Below are 18,432 nucleotides of genomic sequence, written 5' to 3'. Positions count from 1 at the left end.
ATTACCCACAGCCCACGTTCTCTGAAATGGTTAGCCTTATTTCTTAGCTCTGTTAACCACTAGTCTAACGTTAGCTTCAAGTTCAGTTTTAATCATCTAGCCCATAATTGTCTACTGCTCCCTGCCACATGAACAACAACGTCTGAGAGGGCATAAGGCGGGCAGGTTACATCTTCTATGGATACTTCAAGTAATTGGCCCCGAAGGGAAACTACCGAGTTGGCCATGGTTTAGCATGTTCCGAGGGCATCAAATGTGGACGGGGTTGACCTGTAGAAAGAGTTGGTATCCAAGAATGTGTGAACATGTGAGAATCCTACCTTACTTCAGCTGGGCTAATATCCTGAGCCACTAGATGGTGAGAGTAGTAGATACATTACAAAAGGAACAAACAGATGCACACGGATGCCGGGAAAACAAAAGGCCTGGACAGGATGGACAGCAGATGAAGTCGCTTCTATCCAAAGAAAATCCCACGCAGGGCATTACACATACACCGACATACGCACCCACACACGCACAGACACACGAGCAAGAGTGTGTATTCTGTAAGATTGGTCCATGGAAACAGACATTCTTAGCAAATATGGATGACAGATCAATTGTAATTTATTTTCTTTTAACACTGTATCATCATAAAGAAAACTGGTATAAATGAAAAAAATCTATTTCAAATATCTACATCTAAAATTCTGGGCAGTGAAAAAGCACTTTGTTGACAAGGATGTGGAATGACGTGTTAGCTGTGAGAAACTGCTGGATGCCTTGTTTAGTTGCCACAAACATCACACATCAGAACGAACAATACTGCTAAATATTCCTTTTTTTCCTGTTTTTTTTTTCTTCTTTTTTGTTAAAACATACTGGGAGAAAGAAATGAAAAGAAAACTGGAAATCCATACATCTTTCAAAAGTTTGAAATTGAAGCAATATTTAGAACCATTGATGAGGAAACACGGCGGCATTGGTGTAATATACACAATGCTGTCTTCTTCTTTAATCTGTAATGTACATTGAATACTTTACAACAATGCATTAACAAAAGGCAAGAGACGTCTTGCTGTACAGAGAAACCCCAATGTAACTGGAAGCCTAGAGTCACACGGATGAAGGGAGTAAGGAAGCGTGAGAAGCCGGCCCCCATAGTGGAAACTATTCTGTCTTGTGCTTTGTGATAACCTCCAGGCCCACCACCCTGACTGTCTCCTCCCTCCTTCCTTCACAGCATGACCTATAAAGCACTTGGAAACCTCTACAGCTCAAACTAGAAAGGTGTTGAATATGGTCACATTTAGGAGGGCGCTTAGCCTCCTCTCGATTTCCCAGTTAACTCTCAATTCATTTCGCTTTCTAAAATAGCTCTGAGTATTTCTTTCTGGTTATCACAGCCTTCCTATGGAACAGGCTTTAACAAACTAAATCTGCAGGGGGGAAAAAAGGAAAAGAAAAGAAACGGAATGTCCCGTGGTATGCATGCACATGCACTGTTCCCGGAGTGCCTCGCGCGCGTGGCCTGGCTCCTCTCCCTCACACCCAGGAGTCGGGCGAGGCCGGGTAGTGGCTCGTTTCGTAGTTCAGTTCGCTGTAAGGGCGGGCAGCGGAGTAGAAGTCGACATAGTTGCCCGTGGACTTGAGGCCCAGGTGCATGGTGTACTCGCTGGCTGGAGGGCGGTGGTGGACCTGGTCCTCAAAGAAGGACTCGTCGTAATTTCGTGTGGAATTCTGAAACGGCTGGTAGGTCTCATAGTCTTTCCTGCTGGGCTCCTGGGGGACAGGCTGTGCTGAAACCTGCCAGAGAGAAGGTGTTACTCTGGGTTAGCCGGCCCCTACCCCACCCTCCTTTCCCCACGCCTCTCTACCGCCCCTGCACGGGAAGGGCTGGAGCCGGGGGCTTTCTGCACACAGCGCCATTGGCTGTGTTCTTTCCATGTAATTTGACTTCTTAATTTTAATTTCGTATCTATAGGGTGCGGGTTTGGCGATTTGATGCTAGTATTCAACGTGCTGAGTAGCATTTCGACCTCCCTGGCCACTTATTTCCTTCTGTTAGAAATCTTCAAACTCCTCCCCTTCTAGTTCTTTAGAAGGCGCACAGACCTCATCCTGAGTGTCACTCTGTGGTACTGAGGATGTGAGTGCTCACTCCCCTGTCTCACGGGGCCGGGGAGTCCTCATCTGGCATCCCTCTCTCTCTTCCTCTCCACTCTTCCTGACTCAGCTGACCACTGGTCTATGCTTCTTCTCTGAAAGCAACTTGATTTTTTTAGCAGCCCTGTAGGAGAACGAATATGTTTGATCTGATGTCCTAGCCAGGAAAGAGAGGGCCAGGAGAGGTTTGATAACTGGTCCAGTGGACTAGGGAGACACATCAATGAATAAAGTTCTTGGCACGAAATTGAAGACCCAAGTTTGGATTCCCAGAACCCATATCAAGGTTGGTAGGTGTGGTGGGCGCGTATAGTCCCTTCACCAGAGAGCCAGAGACAGGGCAAGCTGGGGCAAGCTGGCTAGGCAGGCTTGGTGGCTCCAGGTTTTATACTCATTAAACCTCTTGTCCACTCCTAGATCCTGGCAATGTCCAAACTAGTTTCTGATTCTACGGATTTGTCTACCTTCTGTCCTCACATGAATGCAATCACACAGTATTTATTTATGCTTGTGTGTCTGGCTTGTCTCCGTCAGTAAGTTTTCATCACTTCTACATGTTGAATTTGTCAGAATATTTTTTTTTGAAGAATGAATAAAAAATGGACACACCACATTTTGTTCATCCAAAACCAAATGGGATGATTGGATGTCCCTCTGTCTATTAAGAGTTTGGTTTTGTGGGTGTGTGCCCTGGACCAGATGATAACTCTATGTGTAGCCCTGTGAGGCACCCCAACTGTTTGTCATAGCAGCTCTGGGGTGAGCTGTGGAGTGAATGTGGACTGAACGCTAAAGATACAGGGTGATACAGGGTGTCCCCTTCATCTTTCTACGTTTGTCGGCATCAGACTCAGGTGCTGCAGTATCAGAGGCTGGAAACGGACAAGGTCTGAGGGCCACTCTCTCCTGCTTATAACACATTCCTGTGGCTACATAAGGGATTGTAGCTTCCCTGTGGTTGGTCCACTCCATCACACCTGCTCAGAGTGACTAGGACCTCAGACAGACACGCACTCCAAATATTCTACCTTCTGGAAGACCAAAAGTTTCCTGCCACTTGGTGCAATTAAGAACTAATCAAATTAAAAAGGCTGCGGAACAATGGTTTACACCTGAGAAACCACAGATGAGGGAGGCTGGGACAGAATGGGTGAAGTTCAAGGCCAGCTTTGGCAACTCAGTGTGACTCTGCCTCAAAGCTAAAGTTTCAGAAGGTCAAGGGATATTGAGGCCTTGGGTTTGATCCTCAGTACTTCAGGGGCGTTCTGAAGCTTTTCATAGTGTCTACAATGCCCTCAGGTGTCCCAACTCAGTACTTCCTGGGCTTGGCCTCTGTGGTTTGCTATCTGCTGTAGGGGCTCAAAGCATTCAAAGGTCACGTGAGAGCCTGGTTAGGAGTCAAGAAGGGGTTCCTCTGCTTGGTTTTAGTGAGAGGAAGATAAGGAACGTTCCTGGGCTGATAATATATTAACCAACCATCCCCTACCCCTCTGCAGCCCTCTACCTCTTTCTGTTTTGAGAGACTCTCGGGTTCCTTTTCAGGTACCTGACCCAGGTATGGGATGAGGGGGACCTCACAGCCTGTGTCCACGGTGATGTGTAAAGCTCTAGCCTGTAATAGCCAGGATGTCTGGCATGGATTACAAAACACTGGGGGAAGATACAGTTTGATGACTATCCAGCAGACTCGGTAATTCCCTATTAATTTTGCTAAGGTTGAGTGTGGTAGCCGCCTTTGGAAATGACTTTAGCTAATAGGTAGTGATTTGTTATTAGCACAGTGTGTATAATGAATGCCTCTAATGAGCCACATAGAATTCTTCTTTCAAGAGAAACTCCATCTTTTATATAGGATTGATTTATACCAGCAATCGATCGGTTCTCCACAGAGGGCTGTCCAGGGTGCCTCATACCTCCAGTTAGTGGTAGCGAATGAGTGAGACTTCTCTCTGCCTGTGAAAGTCTGGATGCGCATGGAGCATTAACCTCTGCTAGCCCCAGACCCTGGGCCTGAGAGGAATTTTGGAAGTAGCCTGCAACATGCATGAAGGCCAGGTCTAACAGGCTGCCTTCGTGGGAGGGCACCCTGCCCATTCCAGAAAGAGCTGTGTGCTCTGTGAGACTGTGCTATAGTCAGAGTTCGAAGCACTGAAGGGTCCAGTCAGAGGGCTTAGAAACTCGCACAGGGCACTTACTAGAACTAACTGTCAATATGTCAGTAAGCATCGCCTTCAGTATTGAATAAATTGTTCTTTTCTTATTCCTCAAAGTGTTGCAGAAGTGCATGCATGTGCATGCCACAGAGGCCTGTATCTGTGTCTTCCATCTGTCTATTTACTTCCATCTGTCTGCCCTTCCGACTCCTACTCTGCTGGCCTCTTCTGCAGCAAACACATCTCTTTACTGCTTCTCAGGCACACTGTGCAGCCAGGACAGGTTTTACAAGACACTGAACAGATGGGGCCTCTTGGTCTTGTCCCTTCAGCTTCCCCACCTAGGAAATAAACTTATTTCCTTTATGTAGCACCCAGCTTCCAGCATTTTTTTACAGTATCAGAGAAAAAAGATCAAGACTGACTAGCAAGCTGGATTTATTTTGAACACAAGCAAAAATAGCTGTGGATGACAGGATCTTCAATGTTTCCTGGTCAGGAAAACTGAAGATTCAGAGCGTTAATAAAGTGGGCCAAGCTGGAAGGACTTCCATTTTATTCTATATCTTGGGTCTCAATGTTGTCACCGCAGCAGGAGGTTGCCCAAGATGTACATTCTTGGGCTAAAACCCATATCTATTGAATCAGACAGTCTGGTTTGGGGGCCACAGATTTATGGTTTGATAGCATTGGGTGGTGGTAGTGGGGGTGAGGGGTGAGAAATAGAGGGGGAGTGGGACTCATGCCCAGATTTTAAGGCCACCGGGACAAGAGACAGGAAGTAGGACACAGACAGAAGAATCGGTTTGAATCCTCGGTTCTTCCAGGAGGAGGACTGAAGGTAAACCCTGTCCCTGGAGGATCATTTCCTTATCTCTTGTGACAGTTAGACTTGTCTGCTTGCTGGAGACTGGGACTCAGGACAATGACAACAGCAAATCCTCAAGGTCATGGTTTAAGTATAACTTTGAGTACTGGTCATCAAAACGAGAACCTCCTTTACGGAGAGCTTATGAACAAAAACTTCCCCTGCCAGACGGGCACGCATAGTTAGACATATTTGCGTTTATGAACATGATATTGATGAATAGAAGTTCACAGGGACGCTGGGGAGTATCAAAATAAGATATGTGACCTGTCACCAGGCATAAGAAGCAAGAATCATCAACTTTACTTTACACTATTGGTTGTTTCTCCTGGGAGACTTTATGTACGTAGTTCCTAAGAATGTGCAAGGAGTTCTTGGGAGTCACATGACTTGTGCCCCGGAGCTCAGCTCCTTTTCTGTGGAGTCACAGCAGTGTGGCTCAGGGCTCTTTCCCTACCCGACCATGCAGCTCACACATCAGGTGCTGGCACTTGTGCCCTCTTCTCGGGACTCCAGTCTTCCGCAACGTCCCGGAGACCCAGCTCTCTAAGGCCAGCTGCTGTCTGACCCTTCTCTATGACTGCTTCCTTTAGAGGCGGGTTCTTTTTCTACAGCCCTGTCTAGCGTAGAACTTACTATTCAGCCTAGGCTGGCTTTGAACTAATGGCAACGGCACCCCGAGTGCTGGGATTATGGGTTTGAGGAGCCATACCTGGCCTGTATCAGGTGTCTGTTCTCTGGTACTTTGCAAATCTTAGTTCTAGTTTCCATAAATGGCCAGAACATTCTCTAAAATGTGCTTCTGAGAACATTGTGGATTGCTCTACAAACATAGGGAACAGTCTTTGGAGCTACTGCAGTCAGACCGGGCCTGAGCTATACCAGCTATGTTTTCATTACCAAGCACAGCAGGATTGCATGGACAGGAAGGCTGGCTGCCATGGGATGCGCTGATTCTGGGGCCAGTTTTTTTTGCTACCTGAGCAGTTAAAGGTAAATCTGTACTCTTGGCTGCAAAGTCAAGAATTCTCTTTTCACCCCTGCAAATCTCTTCGAGAGCGTGAGAGTTCTTGCTCTACATAGCTACAGAATTTCATGGTTTTTTTTTACTATAAGGAGAAAAAGTTTATTTCCATAACCAGAGTTGATATCTCTAGCACACTTTGGCCCCATCTTTACAGGGAGGCAAGTTCACTGTTCAAGAAAACAGTTGAGGCCACTTGGCGATTTCCTGTCTACTGCTCACTAGCTTTTTTTTTTTTTTTTGCTTGTAGTAAAGCCCAGAATTGAAGGGGGGCACGTTGCCATTAGCAATATGCCAGGTAGGCAGGCTCTAGGACCATTGCATTCATGGGTGGGAGGGTTATAACAGCGCCAGATGTCCGGAGTGGGTGTGCACAGACCGGAACACAGAAGGTAGGAGGGCGACGCCTCTGCTAAGGGTCACATTTCCTGCCGGTGGTTGATCAGACGTGAAATCCAACTGCAGTTCAAGGACAGTTTAGTGTTCTCCTACCCTTCCTTAGAAACAGGACTGCACAGGACACGCCCACCTGCTGGAGCGGGATGCTGCTTTCCTGGGTGCTGGTATTATTCTAAAGCCACACACTCTCCAAGCTTTCCTACCCCTAGCCATTGCAATTAGCGCGTGGCTTTCGGTTATGCATCTCCATGCGACTTTTCTGAAGTGTGACAAGAATTGAAGGCATCCACAGAGGCTAATTAGCTGCAGAGAGCCACACTAGCTCTGATGCCCACCACAGGAGTGAGGGCAGCAAATGGCGGTGTATCAGGGAGGCCCAGCCTCTGTCTCTGCTCTTATAGTCCCATAGAAATGGGCAAAATGATCCTTTAATGAACAGTTCCCGAATAAAGCAAATAGAGACTCGGACTACAAACACTTAGTTTTTTAGAGAGGAGGTTCTGTTATGGGTAAATATTATGTGTCATGGAAGGCTTTTGTGTTAATCACAGATGACTGGGGAAGAGAAACTCCATTCTGCTTCAGTCACTGGCATCTTGCACTCGTCTCGCTGGGGGCTTTCTTTTTAGGCTTAACCTGCAGTCTGTTTCTCACTTGTATCATGGGACCTTTGAGGCTGGGTAGCTTTATCAAAGAAAGAGGATAATTTATCTCTTCGTTCAGGATGTCCAAGGGCATGGTGTCAGCACTGGACTTCAGAGGGCATGGCACCGGTTAGAGTACATTCATGCACGTAAGGGAAACTGCCTGGGGTTTGAACTGTGCCCCAGGAGAAAGGGGTGGATCCCGAGGAAGCTAACTCTGGGCCTCACAGGGACTCCTGTAGTCATTTTTAGGGTCAGTGTTGTCCATGCATTTCCACCAGACTCCACTTCTTAAAGGTCCTACATCCTAAGCACTGCCACATGAACCCTGGGGATACACCACATCCGAACCAGACAGTATCATAGAGTGACGCCTACTTTCTCCTGCCAGGCAGGAAGTGATAGCGAAGCCAGGAGCTGTCCTGAAGCCCGAGGCTGTTTAAAGCCTGCGACCGTACCATGTGCAGGTACACTATCCTGGATATGAGGACAGAACGTTGGGCAGCTTTTGTTTTGATGAATGTGAAGCAGAAGTCAATTTACTCCTTGAGAAACCAATTTAGGATTCTAGGCCACGCAAGGCAACAGGAACGAGAACACAAGCTTGTTGCTTGCACTTCACCTGGTTGTGTTTGATGTCTTCAGCGGGCGCACCGTAGGAATTCCGATACAAAGTCGAGACTCCAGTGTTTTGAGCTGAAAGCAGAAGGAAAGCAAAATCGTCAGCAATAAAAGCCAGGTGCCAAGGATGGAAGGATGGGCACGGGGGCAGGTTCTTGGCCTCATACAGCTTGGTTTATCGCGGACCATTCCAAGTGGAAGGACCTCTTTGTCCCCAGATCCCCTTTTACATATTCAGGAAGAAGAGGAACCATGCTGTGAACTCCCAGAGCCTGTCAGCTTATTCTAATAATGTTCCTATCATGGTGAGGGTCAGGGAGGCTATGGCTAACAGATGATCATCTTGCAAGTTTTATTGCTCTCTTTGGGGGTAAAAACCAAAGGATAAAAGAGCTGGTCACCTGCATTGGAGCATGCAGGAGCTTGATCAGGGGTTTAGCTAGGGAATGGCAAGAATGCTATTTCTAACGTGAGCGTGCACAAATGCTTGGTCATTTCTCAGACACTTCACCCTCTGAGCCTGGAGGCCGCGCCAGCAGCAGCACTAACTTAACAACCCTTGGTGGAAGGGATAGGAGGTTTCAGAATCCTCTTGGGTACAGAGACAAGCCCATGCTGTCTTCACAGCTGTCTCTAGGAGACAGGGGGGAAGGTGTCATGCTCTGGAGGAGGTCCATTTCCTCAGTGGTACCTCAGAGGTACACGCCACAGGCCCAGATGAAGGTCATTGCTCCTCTCACAGATACTGAAAGGTCATGGCTTAAGAAAGGTCTGGAAAATGCTACTGCTTCAGGGTCAATAGAACACACAAAAAACTTCCAAAATACCCCTGGCTTCCAGGATCTGAGGACAAAGAAATCTGTACACCCCTTACTCTCTTAGAATCAAAAGCACACCAGATCAGGACAGCATATCAAGGGTTAACTTCATACCACCCATTGCCACGATTATTGCCTAAAAGGCATATAGCAGCTGTGCAGTTAAAATCTGCACACGGAATGAGAGTAACGCTCATTTTTCAGCTTTCTTTTTACCCCCTGTGTGTGCTGCATGTATACGGAAGTGTGGGCATGCGAGCCTTTGCTCACGCGTGTGGAGGACAGGGCAGAACAGCAGATGTTCCCTACTGCTCTCTACCTTATTTCCTTGTCACTGCAGCGGAAGCTCACCACTTTGGCCAGACTGCCTGCCTCTGCCCCTCCAGTGCTGGTGTTACAGGCACAGGCAGGCAAGCCCAGCTCCTTACGTGTGTGAGCTTCCCTCTCAGGTCCTCATGAGTACAAAACACCCTATCTGAATAAACACACATTGTGCCGGTCTACCTTTCTTACTCTTTTCTAGATCACTGACTCTTCCTAACGGGCTCAACTTCCCGTCTGTCCTGTCTTCACTACTGACCAATCTTCCCCAGGCAGGGCAATCCTTGTGTTTTATGGATTGGATTACATCATTCTCCCTGCTTGGTAATACTCGAGTGTTCTCCACATGATCTGCCCCAACCCCACTTTCCACTATATTTCTCAACCATTCTCTCTCTCTAGTTATGAAGCCTTGGCCACCCCGCTTCTCCTCTTTGTTCTGTTAAGTGAGTGAAGCTTGTGTGCCTCCGGGGAAGACTGTACCTGCAAATCCTCCGTTATCCCAGATTCTGGGATCTGGCTGATTATCATCTCAGATATCAGTTGAGATGTCTCTCTGCTACCCATGGCATGTAAAGCTGCCCTTGCCACCTGGCCTCCTCTGTCTCAGTATCCGTTCAGCCCCCTCGTTATGCTCAGCATCATGAGATCATGTGATCTCCACCTTGTGGAGAGTTTGTTCTGCTGCTGGCCTTGTTTATTGATGGCTTCTGTTTACTAGAGTAGAGGGCCCCGTAAAAAACCATGTCTTGTGCTTTCTGCTTGTGTGCCTCTGGGAAGGGGCCTGTGGTGTGGGAAGTCCTTCTGTAAATGTGTTGCTTTTATTGGTTAATGAATAAAGAAAGAATCTGCCTTGGCCTGCGATAGGACAGAATAGAGCTAGGTGGGGAAAACTAAACTGAATGCTGGCAAAAGGAAGGTGGAGTCAAGAAGATGCCATGTAGCCACAGCCAGGGACAGATGAGCTGAAACATTTGCAGGTAAGCCACAGCCACGTGGCAATACACAAATTTATAGAAATGGGTTAAATTAAGATGTAAGAGTTAGCCAATAAGAAGCTAGAGCTAATAGGCCAAGCAGTGATTTAATTAATGCAGTTTCTATGTGGTTATTTTGGGACTGAGCAGCTGGGAACAAACTAACAGCCTTCCTATTACAGGCCTGGTCTCAGAGGATCTTCACAAAGCAAGCTATGTAAAAATTACTGAATGACTGAATGAAGGCATGAATCTTAGAAATTGATCTATCTGCCCTATCTATGTATTGATGATAAAAATGTCACTTTAAAGCTGGGTGGTGGTGGCGTACACCTTTAATTCCAGCACTCGGGAGGCAGAGGCAGGCAGATCTCATGGAGTTCGGGGCCAGCCTACAAGAGCTAATTCCAGGACAGCCAGGGCTACACTGAGAAACCCTGTCTTGAAAAACAAAAACAAAACAAACAAACAAAATGTCACTTCAAGGTCAAGGCATAAGGTTGGTTTTTCCAGTATTTGGAATAGTGTATTCTGGGGGGGGGGGGGCTGGAATATCTGTACTATTACAATCTTTGCCTCTTTTCCTGTTGTGTTGTTGGTTTTTAAGTGGAAGATGCTTCTGCTGGAAGTTCTGTCTTGAGCTCTTTGGCTCGCTCGCCCGCGTAAAAGAGACTCTGGTTGACAGTGAACTAGTTGAACTACTAGTGAAGTAGTTGCAGGCCTACGAAGCAGAGGGCCTCAAGGATGCTCTTCATGAGAAGTGCCTTCCTTTTCCTGTCATTCCCTAAACACTCCAGTTCTAGCCAAAAGGATTAGCATGGCTTTGAAAGGCCTAAGAGAGGCATTGACAAAACCCGCAGGCATCACCTGATGAAAAGGGAAGTTCACATGGAGAGGTGGAGTCCCCAGATAAACGTAAACATTAGGCTGCATCGCCAGGGATCAGGTGGCACAAAGAGGTTCCTAGGCAACCACAGCTGGAGAAATAGCTGCCAGCATCTGGCATGCTTGAATGCACAGCTGATGTTGAGATTCTCACGGCCCCTTGGTTGCAGAAACTCAAGGGGAGGGAGATGGTATTTTATTCTCAGCGACATGATAGAAGATAGGAAAGAAGGAGAGAGCTGGGGGGTGGCTGGGGAGAACATCCACACGGATTTGGATCTGAGGTCCAAGCTAGGCAGTGACACACAGGTGAGGGACTGTGTCTGCTGCCATTGTTCCAATGTTGCCTGTGAGGGCAGGTAGCCCATTGTTTCCCGCAGTCCACAGCCTCTCGCCACTGGGGAATGACAAGGTATCACTGGTCCCTCAGGACCAAGGAAGGTGGAGACATTTGAGGTCGTTTTTCCCCCACCAAACCCTACCACATCTTGGGTTTAATCTTAAACGAGAAAAACAATGACTAGTTTTGATGTGGACATCCTAAGAAATCCGACTTCATAAGTGAATTCTTGAACGATGGGCATTTTCCCAGGTTTCCAGAGTGGAAGCCAGTGAAGCAGCTTTTGTATTCCAGTGAAACCTTGCGTTGGGTGCCATTGTGGCTCGGCTGGTGACCTGACTCACACCACTGAAAGGAGGCGATCGCTACCATCAGGCTCATTACCAAAACCTCTACTTTCATCCTCGCCAGCATATTAATATCATTCCCAGCACACTCCAGCATTACTGACACATTCACCTCTGCCCTTAACACCTCGTCATGGAGCTGGACCTCCATTATCACCACCCTTGCTAGCACCTATATTACAGCACTATGACCGTAGTCGTGATGTCACTAGCATGATCACCTCCCCTTCTCTTGTTACTACACAAAACACTACCACCAACACCACCGCCTCCACACCAACCACTAACACCACCGCCTCCACACCAACCACTAACACCAACACCTCCACACCAACCACTAACACCACCGCCTCCACACCAACCACTAACACCAACACCTCCACACCAATCACTAACACCAACATCTCCACACCAACCACTAACACCAACACCTCCACACCAACCACTAACACCAACATCTCCACACCAACCACTAACACCAACACCTCCACACCAACCACTAACACCAACACCACCACACCAACCACTACCACCACCTCCACACCAACCACCACCACCATCACCTCCAGTTCTCTCATTAGCACTCAGACACCTCCAGTTCGCTCACTGCTCCCACTGCCTCTCTGCCCCTTCACTTCTCTTCTTGCTCCCACCACCATCACCTCCACTTCCCTGATTGCTTCCCCACCCTCACTGCTTCCACTGATAACAACCAGCTTTATATAAACACCATTGACTTGAGAAGGAGATTCTTATATACACACACTCAGTAAAGAGCTCAGAGTTCTCCTAGGTTGACTACATGACTGATAGCATTCTTTCGAACTAACCTAAGTTGTTGAGCCTCTAAATAGGTTTAAAGAATTCCATACTTAAGATGTAGTGGGGCTGTCAAGATCTTGGCCATTTCCTAGGCAGGAAGACTATCGGGCACATGAGACATGTCTTATTTTACTGTGTGTATGTGTGTGGGCAAACTCATGTATCACTAGAATTAGTTCACCATAAACATATTGCTCTTAAAATCCACTGGGATGATGCCACTGTGCCGGAGAGTGGAAGAGCAACAGTAAAATCAAATGACAGTCATACAATCAATCTAACAATTACTCTTGTAACTATAATCTCAATCTGTCATCCCAGACTCTGGAGCTGTGGCTACCTGGGGCAAGAATAATTATAAACCAAACTGGTCAGATGAATTTGCTGTCATTGTTAATTCAGGCTCATCAGTATGAATTAGATTTGCCACTGGGGACCTCTATGCTGAGGACTCAGATTCTCAACTTTCTTGGTTCATATTCAATGACGGCAAGAACAACATTTTTAGGGCTGGGAAAAATACAGTGAAAAAGAAGGATAGGCTATGGTGGTGAAATGAATTCATCTCTCCCATTCAAGAGGCATTTCTGGATCAAGGGTGGCATGTGGGATCTGCACACGAAGGCAGAACGTGGTCCTGGGGGTGTAGAAGGGACATATATCTTCGTCGCATGTTTCTTTACACAGCTGTGCAGGGTTAACAAGGAAGACACTGCTGCTGGGGTAAATAGATTTGTTATTGCAAAAATTTATCTTATCTGTCCTGGGTTTGGGAGACATTTAATAAATCATCCAATTTGTCTACTCTGCTTCCCTGCAGGTCTGCGCATAAATAACATCAGAGACCCAAGCCCTGTGCTTTTGGAGCGTGCACCGATGAAAGCATCTCTGCGCCACTTTAGGGTTACACCCCTTGCACCCCATTTCTATCAATGATATGACCACCTGATCTCCTCTTAAAGGCCCATTACTCACATTCTATCTTCAGGAGGGACCCATTTTCATCTCCATGTGGTAAAGATTTGCGTTGGTCCCTTGTTGAAGTCGCGCGGCTCTGAGAATCTAGTTTGGACGATCTAAATTCCTTACAAGAGCCTCCTATGTCCCGCTTCCCCTCTTCCATCTCTATATCTGTGTTCTTAAAAGAAGCTATCAGGGAAAGGGAGACCCTGAAGATGACTGTAAATCCCCCAGGAAAACTGTGCAAAGGATATGTAAGGCCACGCCCATTTACGAGTCAAGATGAGCAAGGCATTCAATGGGAGAGGAACTAGCCGGCACCAAGTGTATTCACTTTAGTTTCCCTAAAGTCCCAGCTTAGGGGATGGAAAAGGATGATGGCTCCGATTGAGATGGGATGAAGACAAAAGCTCATCTGTTCTCTAGAAGCTTCATGGGCATTGTCAGGGTCACGGTAGGAGAAGAAAATGTCTCAATGAGAATCCTGTGATACCCTTGTCTTTTCCTCCAGTTCCGGGTGTTTTCAAGATCTCAAGTGCTCTGACAGTCCCCCTGGCTGTCAACATTGATCCTGATCAAGGTCACTGATCCTAAGTCATGATAGTGCTTACCTGTCATGGTGTCTTTTCTGGAAGTGTGTTCTCCTTTAGTTCCGTGGTAGGTGGCATTGTTGCCAGTGGACTCATAGTCTGTTTTCCTTTCCTTGAGGCTGATCATTTCCCGAGGTGAAGCTGGGGCACTTGCTATATAAAGAAATGAGAAAGATTTTATAATGTGTCTCACTCCGTGGCACACACAGCTTTTCACGTAACTGTTCACCTCACAAATACACACGGCCCGACCTATGTCAGTACTGTATATGGATCACTCATTTTTCACCGTTACTTCTCTTGACTCTTGTTCTTACCATCTTCCCTCCATCCATGCAACTGCTGCTTCATCATAAGAGGGACAGTTTGACTTGGAGGTGGGAAACTGAGGATTAAATGCTGGAATCATTTTCCTTGGGTAGAAATGGCGGAGACACGACCCTCCCTAGGTGTACACAAGAGCTTTCGGAAGGAGACTGCTTTTTTCTTCTGAGCTTTTTTCCCTTCTCTCCCCCTCGCCCTCACTTTATTGTTTAATTAGATATGCTTCAAAGGAGCTGCTACAGTTTGAGCATCGCTAATTTGAAAACCCCAAGTACAAACACTGAAATCGGAAACTTTCTGAGCACTGACATGACAACTGAGGTGGAAAATTCCACACTCTGCCCCGTAACACAGGCTGCAGTCAAAGCACCCCAAGTGACGCAGACTATGTTATACAATCGACTCCAGGCTGTGGGAAAGGTCCATAAGGGAACACGAATACATTTTGTGTTTAGACTTGTGTTCTCTGCTCAGTGTCTCCATGATATATACGAAATTATTCCAGGCTAAAAAAATATTTAAAAATGAGAAACCTGAAACATTTCTGGTTTTAGCCATTTGGATAAAGGATTTTCGAACAACGCTGACACGGAAAAGTCCCTGATGAAAAGAATACAATGTGATTTCAACACAGAGTTGCTCAGATGCTGATTTACGTAAGACGGAAGCAATGTCTCCCATGAAGGGAATTTGTGGCGTTGGAACTATGTTACCCATGAGGCTCTTCTCCAGGTAGCCTGGGATAAGTGGGAAGAATGGTTTTTTGTTTGTTTTGTTTTTGCCTTTTGCTTTTATTTCCTTACAGGGCTCAGCTCTTGGGGTGATTATGTCAATAGTGTCTCATGGCACCCCTTACATTTCAGCTACTTGTTGATTGCTGGGCATAAGGAATGGACCCCACCATGGCCATGTTCCTATTTGTAAAGGAGATGGGTTGTAATTCTAGGAAGGACTCCCTGGAGGAATTCCAGGCTATTTTCAGTAAACTGGCACCAGAAACATGGAAACCCCAGTTCATGAGATGGTTTGGTAGCAACTCAACAGTGAGCTGATTGCGGGAAGAAGCAGAAAATAGGGTTGGTGCTATAGGGTGTGAGCCAGGCTTATTCGCGCCATGATGGGGGCATCAGATGCAATATGATAAACCACGGTGTGCGTTTATCTTCCATTTTCCTTTGACTTCCTAAGCCCCAGGGCAATGTTCCATAATCTTGATTCACTCAAAGATCTGTCTGAAAGTTTAGGGCTTTCCCACAAAATCCTGACCCTTTCTGGTTTGAATTTTCCACAGAACGTCCTTGGAATCCACTCTTAACAAGCACAGTGAGTGATAAATAAAGGTTGCATTTATTTATTTATTTATTTATTTATTAGAAACTGACTTTTAACATAAAGCCTTCTTTGCTAGTGTCTAAGCTGCTTTTCCAACCATGCCTCAGTTTACCTTTCAGAGCATCATTTGAATCCAGTACAGGGTTCCTCAGCCCCGGCACACAGGGCTTGCTTCTACCCTGAATGTACCTCTTTCCACCATGTGAGTCATTGGATTCTGTCAAACTGAATAAATTCGGTGTGTAAATCCCTGTGCCAGCCAGAATCAGATGCAGGGATGGGAAGTGTAGCATGCCCGCTAAACCCAGGGTATCCCAGTACAGCAGGAAAATAGACATACGGGGACTTTAGAATTGGACCTGGAAGCATTTAGGGAAAGTCACACCAAATGCTAGGAAAGTAAGCAGAGGTGCTGTTTGACTGCCCCAGAAGAACCTCATTACACATCCCAAATGGATCAAAATGAAATGTGGGCTCACTGCTCAGCTCTTGAGGTACTTGGAGATTTCATACCCCAACTACTTATCAGAAAGAATTCCCCAAATTCCTAAAAAAAAATATAGATGCTTGAGCCCTAGACAATACCAGTTGGGTCAAAGCACCCAGTGGGAATTCAGGAGCGTCGGACATGACCTGAGGTGACTCTCCTGGATGCACCTGAAATAGCGATCTGACTCAAGGGTGCCATTTCCCCGCCACACAGGGACTCGGGCTCTTCAAGAAGGAATCCGCGTCCGATGAAGGCGGGAACAGAGAAGGACCTGGCTGCTGTCTGTGCAGGCTGGATTAGACTCGGGGCATGGTGAAAGGACTCTGCATTTTCTGCATCTTTAGGATACTGAACTCAAAGGAGAATTGCTGTGAGAACATCCAAGGCTCCAGCGAGCCCCCAGCTTGGCTGTGCTCAGTCCTTCCTTCCTGTTCTTGCCCATCAGCTATGGGGCTCTCACTTTCACAGCTCTCTGCCTTCTCTCTTTCCTGCTTAAACTTTTTCTTCTGGGAAACACCTTCTTTTGTCCTTGTTCCTCTGGTCCTGGGTATCCTTGCATAGAACCTGGCCACTTAGGTGTCAGTGCTATCCGTCAGGAAGGCACAGTATTTTGGAGTCTTTTGACCAAAGCTTTTAAAATGAGAGTCTAATATTGCACAGATGGCGACGTTTATTAAGCTACATGAAGTGTGTAATTATCTCCGGAGACCTTGCACACAGTGATGCCCCGAGTCTTCAGTAAATCAGGCTTAAGCTCCAGGAAAGATCAATTCATGCGAGCAAATGTTTATTAGGTGTCCTGATGTGCCTGGCCTAGGAAATACCAAGGCAAAGCACTTGTTGACTGCGTCCCCAGTCTGGCCCTTGTCTGCCTACTCCAGACATGGCTTTTTCCATCTCCTCTGCCACTTCATCTTCCAACCCTGCTTGTGTGGATGTAGCTCTTAGTTAGGTAGAGCCTTTAAAAAACCAGCCTCCTAGGGGCCCCAGATGCTCTTTAAGCCTTCAGAACTGTAGAGTTAGAAGCATGTGCCCACCTCTGTACTTCCAAGTTATAGGGGGCTCCTGATTCTCGTCTACGGTTGGATCAGATGTCCTAAGCAACAACCATCCCTTGAATATACAAACTTTCATGGAGCTTGGAGAGAGTAACTGATTTCATTCAAAATTTCTCTCTTTGTTTCTGCTTTTCCTCAACTGTATGACAAGTGAATCTGTCACAGTTTGAGGACAGACATCCTCAGGGACACAAAAGCCACTTAAATGAGCAGATTGTTTTCCCCCAACTCTCCAAAATGCTGTTTCAGAGAACAGGGCTTCCTCAGTGGGGGTCAGGGGCGGGGCAGGGAATAGAAGCTTGTCACAAATAAGAGCCTAGACATCAGGGCATGCATGAGGGCATTTGATTGAATCTTCATTTATTCCTCAGCCAAAGAAATAAACATTCAGACATGAAAAGATAAGCTTAAAACCCTATCCGCTGAGGTAGAGAACTGCAGTGGCATTTCCTTTGTATTTTAATAAATAAAACTTTCCTGAAGATCGGAGAGTAAAACAGCCCCAGTGGTCAGCCTTACAGGCCAGGCAGTGGTAACACACACCTTTAATCTCAGTAGCCACACTAGTTGTCATAGAAACTGGGCAGCGAATACCTTTTAATCCCAGTGGTACATGCTTTTAATTCCAGTCCTAAAGAGGATTATAAAATGGCAGGAAACAGCTCTCAAACTCAGTCTCCTTCTGAGATTCCTGGAGGCAGGATCGCCATTTAGGACTGAGGTAGAGGTAAGAGCCAATAGCTGGCTGTTTTGCTTTTCTGACCTTCAGGTTGCACCCCAATTTTTCTCTCTGAGTTTTTATCAATCATGCTTCAGAGAACAATAGAATGCTTATGTTACCAAATGACACACATAATTGACTTTTAATATTTCCATATAATCTTTGGATTTACTCAAATGACTGAAAAATCATATAAAATATTTTAGAAATAAACTGAGATCAAAATTAAAGTGCTAGGGATGTGACAAAGTGAGAGAAAAATTATGTGTAAATGTTAGCGGTGATATAAATTTACTGATGACTCATAGTTTATAGAAAGTGAGTTGAGTATGGGATAGCTAGAAATACTTGTGTAACTGTGATGTGTGAATGCTTCCTTTAGACTTCTTACTCCCTGAGTGCACAAGGACATTACATAGATAGGAAGCAAGCTCAGAGGAGACTGGTTCTTGGTCTGTGTGTAGCCAACAGGGTTGCTCACCACAACAGAAAATACACCACATACTACCCAGTGTGCAAGCCAGATAGCTATTCTCAGAGGGATGACCAGAGGAGGGGCTGGGCATGAATTCCTTGGCTCAGGAGGAAAC

General features: G+C 46.3%; 1 protein-coding gene across 4 annotated transcripts in view; it reads right to left on the bottom strand.

The window, feature by feature from the left end:
- Positions 1 to 591: 591 nt before the first annotated feature.
- The window catches only part of Ctnnd2 (catenin delta 2), an 804,341-nt gene continuing 786,500 nt past the window's right edge, over positions 592 to 18,432 (bottom strand). For all 4 annotated transcript variants that reach the window (XM_085676585.2, XM_087896972.1, XM_087896974.1 and 1 more), the window contains 3 exons: positions 13,939 to 14,070; positions 7,859 to 7,932; positions 592 to 1,788 (listed from right to left, as the gene is read on the bottom strand). In XM_085676585.2, coding sequence (XP_085532711.2) covers positions 1,528 to 1,788; positions 7,859 to 7,932; positions 13,939 to 14,070 — 467 coding nt within the window. In that variant the 3' untranslated portion in view covers positions 592 to 1,527. The remainder of the gene's footprint in view (positions 1,789 to 7,858; positions 7,933 to 13,938; positions 14,071 to 18,432) is intronic.

Source organism: Myodes glareolus, chromosome 15 (genome assembly GCF_982192425.1).
Source record: "Myodes glareolus chromosome 15, mMyoGla1.1, whole genome shotgun sequence".
Classification (NCBI taxonomy): Eukaryota; Metazoa; Chordata; class Mammalia; order Rodentia; family Cricetidae; genus Myodes; species Myodes glareolus.
Note: the sequence above shows the minus strand (reverse complement) of the source record. Positions and strands in the feature narration are given on the sequence as shown.